The following is an 11,407-nucleotide window of genomic DNA, read 5'->3' as shown; positions in this document are numbered from 1 at the left end:
TGTCCATCTAGCCTGTCTTTCATGACAGGTATACATATTATTGAGAACTTGTAGGAATCTCTCAGACTCAAGACACTGAAACACGAAGGAAGTACAGCTAGCTTCTTGCATAGCTCTTGTGCCTCCTCCTGCAAAGCTGCCTAGACTGCCAAGCCCTACCTGAAACCTATGCCTCTGGCTCCTCCCACAGAGCCTTACAACGCAGGCATTACTAGTTATGCTGAGCCTCTCTGCTTGCCTAGAACATAAGCCAACAGCACAGCCTCCCCAGCAGCTGGGGAATTCCACCCAAGTTCTCTTCCATAACCTCCAGGCAGAAGTGACTGCAGTATAGCTGCCACTTAACTGCAAGCAAACACAGCTACCTACCAATACAGCCCTGTAGTTCCAAGATTAAAAGCATTAAGCCCAGCTCTCCATCTACCAAAGTACTGCCATGAGCTAAGTTCTGGAACAACACACCTGTTTTACTAATACATGAGCTGAAGAATGGCACAAGACACTAGATTACGCCTTTTTTATTTCAAAAGCTAGGATAGCTTCAATATCCATGTCATGGTGAATCAGAACACATGTAAAATACCTTACAATACATTAGATTCCAAAAAGGTACCAAAAAGTACAGTAAAATTAACACTTCCGTTACAGGAAATGTATGACACAAAAACAATACAAAATAAAAAGGTGGAAAGTGACACTGGTTCCCTAAGATGCATCTCTTTCTGTACAACTGGAGTAATGCAGAGTCCATAGTTAACTCCAAGAGGCAGTCCCTAGATGCAGAGCTGCAGCTTTAAGCAGACCCTCAAAATCAGTTTCAGTTTAACCTATTAATAAAATCATTAATTAATATCTTCAGCAAAGCTGAAATTTACACACCACACTGTCTAGACAACTAGTTATCTGTAAGTATTAAACATGTAAAACATTTGCAGGGAGCTCTTCCAAGTAAGATGCACATTTAACAGGCCATAGAAATTTATTGTAAAGTTAAATTTGGTACAGAACTGAAATCTCCATCTACAGCATTGTATACAAAACCTATGCAGTCATTTTCCAAAAGAGACCATGCCACTGCATACCTGAATAAGTTTGATCAATATGGCTTGTAGTTATTCTGATGGCCACCACGCCTTGGTGTCTTCCCATAATTTGCACTGCCTTGACCTATGAACAAGACAACAAATGCATTAAACTGCTAATTAGTTACGCTTGCTTATACCCAATACAGTTCTCTTTACTTACTGTAATCATAGCCTGGTCCATATCCATAATACCCATATCCTGAATAATCATAGCCTCCATAGCCACCATAACCTTGCTGATAGCCGTATCCTTGATTCCCATAACCCTGGTTCCAGTAATTGCCATAACCTTGATTCCAATTTTGACTTTGAGCTATAGAAGGGAAAACCATCCACAAAATCCCATTTTAGTACACACAACTTATTTTGAATGTGTCCATACTAAAGCAGTGCGTGTAGTACTTACCACCGCCTCTTCCACCTCTGCCTCTTCCTCCATAGCTACCTCTTCCTCCACCACTACTGAACTGCTGCTGCTGGTATACTTCTTTTGGCTGTGCTACCTTTATCTCGCACTGAAAATGAAGAACAAGGAGGAGTGTGTAGATTGTCTCAGAGCAGCATTGCCCAAACCTAGCCACCCAGGGAAGCCAGCGGTTATCCTAGAGGCTAAGGAGATGTATGTGCTGTGCTCCCTGTCACACGACCAAGACAACTGCATATCCAGGAGCATCTGATTTATGGCACCGCCTGGGCAAAGGTAAGCCACTATCAGCAATTCAAAGCAGGCCACTGCTTTCATACTTCATGCCGCCCGTTCCCCACCATCAGCTTCCCCACAGAAGAGGTGGGGAGGTCACCTGAGCACAGCCACTACTGCTCCTGCAGGGGCCACAAGGCTGCCCTGCATCCTGCAGGACCTCTCAGGCTAAGGTGCTCTGCTGGCCTGCTTCGCCTGAGCTGCACTGACTGAGGAGCTACCAAGAAAGCTGAGAAATAAGCCAGAGTGAGTTCCCCTGGCAGCCTTCATACACCCTACAGACAGGGTCTGTGTTGGGCTGTAAAGTACACTTAACTCTTAAAATTACCTATCGAATTATAAGATTAGGTGAAAATAACCAGAATTGCCATGTCCAAGACTGGTTCCCAAGCTCCAGCTCAAGCTGTCAGCCAGCTTCTACTTCCTGAATCTGCGCATGGTGAGACATGAAAGCTCCTGCTCCTGGGAAAGGAACTATTCCCTGCAATGGTACCTGAGTAAACCCAGCTTGGAGTTCTTCACACAGGATCTTGCTTTAAGGTAACATGCTATTTTTATTATTACTATGACAAAGCAAGCCATAGTTGCAAGATACACAAATATGATTCCTCTGCTCCTTGCACACACGACCCTTCCCCTCTCCTGACAAACTTTATTGCTTACTACAGTGTCTGGCAAACAATGAACAGGTAGGTGCTTATCAAAAGTTTACCCTGTACTGTGTGTTAAGTCCAATCTTAAACTAAGAGCAGCCCAAGTAGTGACTGCATGAAGCAGTGTAAAAGATTCAACAGGGCAGGCTTTGAAGTTACTACATGGTTGGCACTGGACACAGCAAAGAGGGACACCTGCCAGCCAGCAAACATCCTTTGCCTCCAGTCCTTCTCACTAGCTTCACACCTGAAGAGGCATTAGCTCCTGCCACAGATGAGCACTGTCAGCTGCTCAGAGCATCTCACACCACTGTTAGAGCAGGTCACACAACCAGCAGGCCAGGTTTGAGGGTCAGCATACATCTGCTCTCTGGTTCCTGCAGCAGTACCAGTAAGCCCTGCATTTATGCAGTTACTCTATGCAGAAAGAAGAGTACTGGTCTGCTTAAATGGCTTGTATCACCATACTGATATATAAACAAGCCAGTTTTTCTGCGTGTTTAAGTAACACAATTAGATCCTTTGCCTATAAAAGCCCCTACAACACAGCAAGCGTTAAAGCCACAAATACTGGCAAAGAACCTTGGTAGGCTCTGTGACTCAACATATACCAAAAAAGTTATGGTAAATTGCAAGCTGGCCTTATTGTACTTTGGGTACTCTGAAATCAGAAATCTACAGTATCATTTTCAGAGTAAGGATGTAGTGGTATTATGCTTAAGAACTTAGTCAAAAATTTACAAATCCAAAGTTTTTACCTTGCTTCCACTGACGTTATGGAATTTCTTCTCCAAAACCTTCTTCACTGGATCTTCTTCCTTGAAAGTGATGAACACAAACCCCCTCCTTTTGTTGGTCTTTGGATCCATTGGAAGTTCAATTGCTTCAATCTGAAGACATGAAATACCGTTTTTAGACTTGTATTTTAGCAGAACAGTTGAGTACATTGCATTGGGGACAGTAAGGCTGAAAGTAAGTTTTGTATCTATGCATATTGTGCAACGAAGTTGCACGAATCTTCCTATAGGAAGATCAGCTTTCAAACCAGAGGCTTTGACTCTCCAAATCTTAAAAGGCACTTTTAAGATAAATATTATGGTTTGTTACAGGTAAACTTTCTAATTAGCCATGTCAGCAACTAGTGCAACATGTGCCTTCCTTGCTTTCAAGATGGGTAACCTCTGGATCAATTGTAAAAGCCTTGATTACTTCTAAAGTTAACATTTTGCAACTTGCAAATTATTAGTCAAACAGCAACCGTAGACTATGCTGTGTTCCACTGTTCAGTGAGATAACATTACACACCTCTCCAAACTCTCCAAAGTATTCCCTGATTTTCTCTTCTGTGGCTTCAGGGTTAAGTCCCCCAACAAAGATTTTCTTCACTGGATCCTTTTTCATTGCCATGGCCTTCTTGGGGTCAATTAGTCGTCCATCTAGCCTGTGTTCTTTCTGTTCCAGAACCTGAAACATAGTTTGATAAGATTAGCTCAAGCTGAAAAGTTTCCCTATAAGTTAAGAATCTTAAAAAAAATGAAGCTTAAATTCACCTTTTCAACACTGCCAGGTTCTTTGAAGAGAATAAATCCAAAGCCTCTGGATCTTCCTGTGTTGGGGTCCATCTTTATCGTGCAGTCGGTTACCTCACCAAACTTGGTGAAGTAATCTTTCAAGTCTTTTTTGCTTGTATCCCAACTGAGGCCGCCAACGAACATTTTCCTGAAATTTCAAAGAGAAGAGCTATTTAGACTCAGGAAGTACTACAGAAAAGCACATGCAGCAAGATGCACAGGCTGGTGCACAACTCAGCAGCATTGTCAGAAACAGGGCCAAGTGCTTAAGATTAAACACTTCTGCATCTTGTCAAAACCTAATTCTACAGGAGTGTACAACGTGGTTTGTCTTCCCTCCTCTTTGAAGGAGTTACACAGTGCACCCTTATGACATGCCATAAGAAACAGTAAAGGTGGCCTAATGTATTCCTTACCAGTAACTTACATTCCTCCAACATGATTCTGCTATTTGCAACAAAGCAGTATTGATTACCAATTACTGCCAGTTCAGTTTTTGGAAAGAAACTGGGGTCATTTCTCGTGCTTTGAAAGCACTCAGGCTAGAAAAGGGCATCAAAAGCAAAATACTGAAGGCCTCTTATGATTTGGACAAGTAGCTGTAAAAATGTTAGTCCTAAGAACAGCCCCCAGAATTTAACCAGACAACTACAACCCCTAAGAACAGCCTCCTACAGGAGATGGGACTTTGGACCTGCCTCAACAAGTACGCTGTGCACTTCTTCCTGTTTAGGTACTGAATCTAGTTCTACCTCACCAGTACTACACCACTCAACTAGCCTTCCCTTTCCTGAAAGGCCACGATACAGCACTTCTCTACCCACTTGCCCACACAGGACAGCTCCAAAGCATCACAAAGAACTAGAAACAAATGAAGTCCAATGCAGAACTGAAGCTAACAAGCAAAACTAAGATCTGTCAATAAGGTACTTATCAAATACCTCACTTCCAATGAAAGCATTAATAATGTGACTGTATTTTCTATTTTCAGAGTTTCCAAGGTAACAAACTAAGCTTTTGAAAGCATTTGAGCCTTTTTACTTAACTATAGACTAAAGCAGTTTAAGTTGTCATTGCTCTGTTTACAGGCAACCTAGATCTGGCACTAGAAGCCAGCAGCACTTTAGAAACTAGACTACCACTACATAAAATCGGTTTTTGGTGTTAAAGTGTAACTGTGACTTGCTGAAGCCAGCATCCATTGATGCTCTACAGGCAACATAATTAAAAAAACCTTTAAGTGCTCTGTTTTCTAGGTTCTTTGCCTTGAACTGGATGGAACCATAACCTTCGTAGGCTCAGTCATTTTTCAGATCAAGCCCTGCTCTCTCAAGTGCAGCATGGTACAGAAGACCCAAGCAAAGTCCGTGTGCTTCTCACAGCCATTAAAAAATAGGCCCTAAAGAAAAAGCCCTACAAATTTTACAAAGCCTTTCAATAACAGGTAAAAGTTAACTTCATGGCTTCATGCACATCAGAATAGCTGACCATGCAGGACTGCTATAATCTGCAGACTTTTTCGATAGCATACCCTGGAACCATTAAACACACAGAATGGATCCACAGAAATTCAAAGTTTGTGAGGACAACAGCATTTTGTCCTCAGGAAGCTTTAGCTGCTTTATGCCCAACAGACAGGGCTATGGTAGACAGGCAGACATTGCCACGTGCTTAACTCATCTTTTACCACAGGAGTAGATATTACACTTTGTGATTTACAATCCTTTGGTTTTTTTTAAGTTATCATGATCAACACCTACATGTATATAAATACCACAGTGTACAGCCTTTGAAATTAAGACCAATTTCCTAGTATTTAGTTTCCCCTTCAGAGGCCACACAAACCAGAAAATTGCGCTCTTTAAGGTATAGTTATTTTCTTCCCCCTCCTCAGCATATCAACACAGATAAATCAAAGCACGTTTCAGCTGTTAACAAAACTGTGTCAGTGTCCTGAACTCTGCCTTGGACCAGTCTGCAGGTTTAAATTTTCACATAGTTCAATCCCTGACAATAGCTGCTTTTCTTAGGAATTTTAGTTCACATCGATTTGGGGTTGAAAACTTGTTACCTCCTGCGCAACAAAGAAGACAAGACACTAACACCCACCATGAGGGCAGAACACTAAAGATGTATAAAGAAAACACACATTGTAGATGTGGTTCTTAATCTTTCAACAGTGGAAAAGGCACATCCAGCCCTAGGTAACAGGAAACTTGTATAAGTTTTACTCCTTTCCTTAGAGCCTAAATCTATTATGCTACTGTGGCTTCAGCTCGCTGTTAGCCTCAGGGAGCTGACCCCCTGATCAGGCCCAGTGACAACAAAGGAAGTTCCAACGAAATACACGGACAGAGAGGATCACAAAGACCCTCTTCGGAAACAGGCTGCAGTTTTCAAGTCGAGCATGGATATTCATAAAAATAAGAAACTGACAAACTACAACGGTAAATAAATTAATCTTAAAGCTGAAATCCAACAAAGCCACCGAGACTCCTCCACAAATTGCTCCTAAGCAATGAGCAGTTTTCTGACAATGCTGCCAAGTAGTACACCAAAACCGCTCTTTCTTCCCCAAACGTATCGCACATCACCTCGGTCACGCCGTTTTTCCCTCACCCACTCCAAAAATGCTTAAGACTACCACGGCTACCTCCCAAGCGCGAGTTATTATTTTTGGAGGCGTTACACAAAGCGTGCTCGTGTTTACACCAACGGCGAGGCTCATCCATGCGGCCCCCGGCAAGTTGGAAGCAGCCCACCCCCCTCCGCCAAAAACCAACTCCCCCCGTCCTCTCCTTCCCCTAAACAGGCCCGAGGAGGAGAGGAAAACGCGGGCCGGGAGGCGAGCCGAGCTCAATCCCCTTCCATTTTCCAGCGGGAGCAGGCGAGCAGCGCGCTCCCCGCCCCTCCCCCAGCCACCACATGGCGCCAACAAAAGGCAGCTCCAGAACAAAGGAAGCGCTGCCGCTGCTGCGAGTGCTGCTGCTGCTGCTAGCGCTGCTCGTGCTGCTGCAGGGCCGCGGCTCGCCCCAGCGCTCCGCACCGGGGCCTCAACCCCCCATCCCCCCGGCCGGGCACCGCCGAGCCCCGCAGCGGGCCCGGCTCCCGCCCGCCTCCCGGGGCCCTGCCGGCGCCTCCTTACCCCGCGTCCTCCTCGTTCTTGCTGGCGTTGATCTGGTCGCCTTCGGCCCCGTTCTGGCTGGCGGCCGCCCCCGCCGTTCCCGCCGCCGCTCCGGCTGCCGCCGCCGTTGTGGTCGCCGCCGCTGCCGTTGCTGCCGCCGCCGCCGAGCCCGCTGCTGCTGCCGCCGCTGCCGCCGCCGGGGCCCCGCCGGTGTCGGTTTGCTGCTGCTGCTGCTGCTCCCCTCCGGCGCTCTCGGCCACTTCGTGCCCGTTCTGGGTGGCGCCGGCGGCGGCCGCCAACTGCTGCTCCGCTTCGGACATGCTGCCCCGGCCGCTGAGGCGAGAGGCGCCTGCAAGAGACGGGCGGAGCGGACGGGCGGTCAGCGGGCGGCTCCCCACGGCCTGCCCCCCCCCCCCCCCCCCCGCCAGGCCGGGCCGGTCTGATCCGGTCCTCGCCCCTCCCCCCCCGCCCCAGAGGCCCGTACTCACTTTAAAACCCGCTCGCGATAAAATCCGGGCCGGCCGGAATCGGATTAAAATCCCCCCTAGCCCGCCGAGAGCCGCCCGCCGTGCTCCGCCGTCCCCTCCCCGCGGCGCTCCGCTGCTCCGCGCCGCCGCCTCCTTCCCCCCGCGACACGTCCCCGCCGGCCCGCAGCCCCAACGCGTGGCCGCCTTTATAGCGCCGGAGCCCCGGGCACATCGCAACAAGGCGCCTCGTCGTTGGCCTCCGCGGCTCGTCACTCGCGGGAGGCTGCGGGTTCTGATTGGTTTGGCGGCGCGCGGCGGGCGGGGAGGGAAGCGGTTGGCGAATGGCCGCCCGCGGCACTGGGCTGAGGGGGGAAGGCGCGCGAGGGGCCTCGCGCCTCGGCTCCCCCCCGAGGGGACCGTGAGGTGCCCGGCGCCTCCCCGCTGCCTCAGGGACTCGTTCGGGGTTTTCCCCTCGGCCGGTTGCGCTGCTGCCGGCCGGGCTCTCGGCTGTGATGTGGCACAACCGGGGCTCTCAGCTCTCAGCCCAGGCCTCGGCGCTTTGGCCCAGGCGGGGCTGGGTGAGGGGGGCAGCGCTCCGTGCGGGTCCGCCGCAGGTTGCTGCGCGGCGTGGGGTCCTGGCGGCTCTCGTCACAGGGGCAGAGCTCGGGGTTGGGATAGACAGGCACAGCTTGCAGCCACGTCTTTAAAAAGGAAAAATTATGCCCTTTGCTTGAGGGCTAGAAGTAGCGATTATTTCCTAACTCTCTGTAGTAATGAATGCGTGTGCTATAAGGGTGCTCTGCCCTCTCAAATATCTCCCCTGGCTCTACTTGGGTACTTACACCCATTATTACAAGTCAGAAAAAATGCACGTAGCTAACAATATAGCGAGGCATTTTTTTGTTAGGCAGCCTAGTCTAGGATCCAGGCTGTCCTTCAGCAAACTGCTTTTAGAGCATCTTTTATCCTCTACAAGATTTGTTTTCTAAAGTAGCAACTCAGTAAAGTTAGCATAGACTATGCTATGTGTGATTTTATAACCTTTGTAGCTGTACAAGCAGCAGATCACTAAAGATGAGCACAAAATAAAATCAACAGAGTATGTTTGGATTAAGGGCTCGATCCACTTTTTTAAAGTTAAAAACAGCCCACTGCCTCGGGCTATGAGCCAGACCTCTTAAGGGAAAGGAGAGGGGAGAAAAAAAAAAGGAAATCATACTTAGTGTTATAATATCATATGAAAAATAGCCCTCTGCTACAGTCAAGAATTTGAAGCCACTCGTTTGTTATGGTGCTGTGGCTTGCCACAAGAGCCATTTTAACTGGTCCAAGCTGCTTTGGGTTCCCATGCACACGCGCAGCAAGACTGTCATCATATTTGTTACTGGAATTGCAGGGTTTTTTGCATATAATTTCTAGAGTTTAAATCGTTGGACATAATGGCTATTTGATTTTGTAAATCCTTTTTTCCTCAAATGTTTACTGCCCACAAACTGAAAAATATTAAAGCAGTCTAAAAACGTGATCAACATGAGTAATTTCAAGAATGTAAGAGCATAGTATAATAACTGATGTGTGATTTGTCAGCCAGGTGCTCTATTCATGAAGGATATTAATTTGTAAATATTCTGCTACACTTTCAGCCCAAGCTATAATAGCTCGGAATTTTATCTTTAGAGATGTTTATCTCAACCTAGTCTGTTGACAGAGTAGGGCAGAGTAGTTTAGCTGTTAAGGCTAAAGTTTGTGAATGAACGTCATATGAGGTCAGGTCCAGTTACAACAATATGAAGAGTACCTAACCAGCATGCTTGAAGATTGTAATGCCTGTAGGACAGGTTGTATCTGTTATCTGATAAAGATGCTTATTGTTACAAGACTATATTTTTAAACTGTTTTTCTTACATTGAACTTTAAATAAAATGTTAGAAACAACAAAAAAACGTATGGTGGTCTTTATCCTGATTTATGCCATCTCAGAGAACTTGCCCCACATCCGGTAAGAGAACTTCTGTTGAGTTCTTTTAGGCAGCCTTGGCTAAGATTGTAATCAGTTTATACCGAAAAGGTATGGTTTCTGATTAGAATCAGCTAAGCCACGGTGTCAACTGCATGTGTTAATTTACACAGTGCTGTCAGTTTGCTTCAATTGGAAAATATCCTGCAGTTGCGCAAATCACTACGGCGGGAGCTAAGATCAGACTGGTATTTGCAGGTTCAGTTAAATGTGGGGGCTGACACGGTGAATGCTACCTCCCTTCCTCACTAGCCACTTTCTTTTTTGCAGGTTTCTGTGTATGCAGCTGCTGAATGCAGACACGTGTTCTGAAGTTACAAGTTCACAGACCAGCTTGTAAGAGTAAACTGAAATGGGCAGCATTTTATGTGACTCTGTCATGTAAGGTTAGGCTCAGCTGATGGAGAGAACCTGAGTGGTTTTGATTATATAATTTATTAGTTAATCTCCCTCTGCTCTGAACATCCCCTTTGTATTTCATCAAGCCTTGCTAAAGACTCGCATGATTGTCATTTCATTTGGCGTTTTCCGTATGTTTTCCCCTTTCCTTCTCTTTTTCACTTTTCTTTCTTACTTTGCTGAACTTGTTTCATCTTTCCTTTCATAGCTCTTGCACTGATACTTTGGCACATTATCCTTTTCCTGCTTAACAGTGCTTCTTTAAATCAGTTCTCTTTTCCAGCAGCCCCTTTCTTCTGGTTAGGTCCATCTCAATCTCTCAGCTTGGCAATTCTAAGTAGCAGTTCCCAACTGCCAAGTCTTATCTGTGATTCCCAGTTGCCCCGTTTTAATGTTTGATGCTTTTTATGTCCCATATCCAACAAGAGGATAACAACATGGTTGTGTATCTGGTTTGGAAACCGAAGGCTTGCATGACTAACAGAGCCACTCTTCGCATATCTACGCATTGAAGACTGAGAGAGATGATACTATGAGCTGTTAATGAGTAATATTTTTCTCACCAGGCCCCATCATGACACAGGTTATTTAAAATAATTCATCTGGAACCTGGGTTTCAGTCCTGCCTTTCACTCCACACTCAAAGCCTGTGGTTAATCAATGAAAAATAGACACACAGCTTGTTGGGCGGTAATCCTTACATGACACATTTACTGCTGAGAAAAAAAACTAGCATTCTGTTTGCTATTTTGTTAATCCTGTAATTACTGTTGTTATTAATGGTGTTGACTGAAGTTCAATTGAATTTTACTTGTGTATGAACTTTTGAAATTGGACTTAATTTTGCCATTCTACTAAACTTGTTTACTCCAAGCCCTGCCCTTGCTGTCTGTTCATAGGAGTTTTGTGCCATTCCCGTCTTCGTTGCTTCCTTTCTTCTTTATCCTATTTCCCTTTTATTTCCATTGCATTGATTTGTATAGTTTCCCTCTTACAGAGGAAGAAACAAGCAAACAAAAAAAACATTAACTGGTCTGAAAATACTGATGTAATTTATCCCTTTTCCCAAGACTGTGTCTATCTTGTATAAGTTGATGGTAAGCATCTCATTCAGGTCACAGGTGGCCTACTATACACAAAATAGCACCCGCAAGTTAGTTCTTATGCACAATATAAATGAATAGATTTAATAATAGTAATAACTATGCAAGTAGCCCTGTAGATTTTAACATAATTGTTGAAAGTAAGTGGTCAGAATAAGACTGCAAAAAGGATGCCTTACGCTACACTGAAATAAGATGAAGAAACATTTAAGCAAGTAACAACATAACTTAAACAACAGGTAAGTAACAACATAACTTAAAAAAGCACCTTATTTACCTGCTTGTCTC

General features: G+C 45.6%; 1 protein-coding gene across 8 annotated transcripts in view; it reads right to left on the bottom strand.

The window, feature by feature from the left end:
- HNRNPAB (heterogeneous nuclear ribonucleoprotein A/B) overlaps positions 1 to 7,761 on the bottom strand; it is a 29,639-nt gene extending 21,878 nt beyond the window's left edge. For 3 of the 8 annotated variants that reach the window (XM_048057033.2, XM_048057030.2, XM_048057031.2), the window contains exons 1-8: positions 7,622 to 7,761; positions 7,155 to 7,482; positions 3,989 to 4,157; positions 3,744 to 3,902; positions 3,197 to 3,328; positions 1,492 to 1,600; positions 1,246 to 1,398; positions 1,083 to 1,167 (exon numbers count right to left, since the gene is read on the bottom strand). In XM_048057033.2, the coding sequence (XP_047912990.2) occupies positions 1,097 to 1,167; positions 1,246 to 1,398; positions 1,492 to 1,600; positions 3,197 to 3,328; positions 3,744 to 3,902; positions 3,989 to 4,157; positions 7,155 to 7,453 (1,092 nt within the window). In that variant the 5' untranslated portion in view covers positions 7,454 to 7,482; positions 7,622 to 7,761 and the 3' untranslated portion in view covers positions 1,083 to 1,096. Of the gene's footprint in view, positions 1 to 502; positions 828 to 1,082; positions 1,168 to 1,245; positions 1,399 to 1,491; positions 1,601 to 3,196; positions 3,329 to 3,743; positions 3,903 to 3,988; positions 4,158 to 7,154; positions 7,483 to 7,621 lie in introns of those variants that run through there. The other 5 variants (XM_067005477.1, XM_067005478.1, XM_067005480.1 and 2 more) reach the window with 3 other exon arrangements.
- Positions 7,762 to 11,407: the final 3,646 nt, after the last annotated feature.

Source organism: Anser cygnoides, chromosome 14 (genome assembly GCF_040182565.1).
Source record: "Anser cygnoides isolate HZ-2024a breed goose chromosome 14, Taihu_goose_T2T_genome, whole genome shotgun sequence".
Classification (NCBI taxonomy): Eukaryota; Metazoa; Chordata; class Aves; order Anseriformes; family Anatidae; genus Anser; species Anser cygnoides.
The sequence above is the reverse complement of the archived record's forward strand: the minus strand, read 5'-3'. Positions and strand labels throughout refer to the sequence as shown.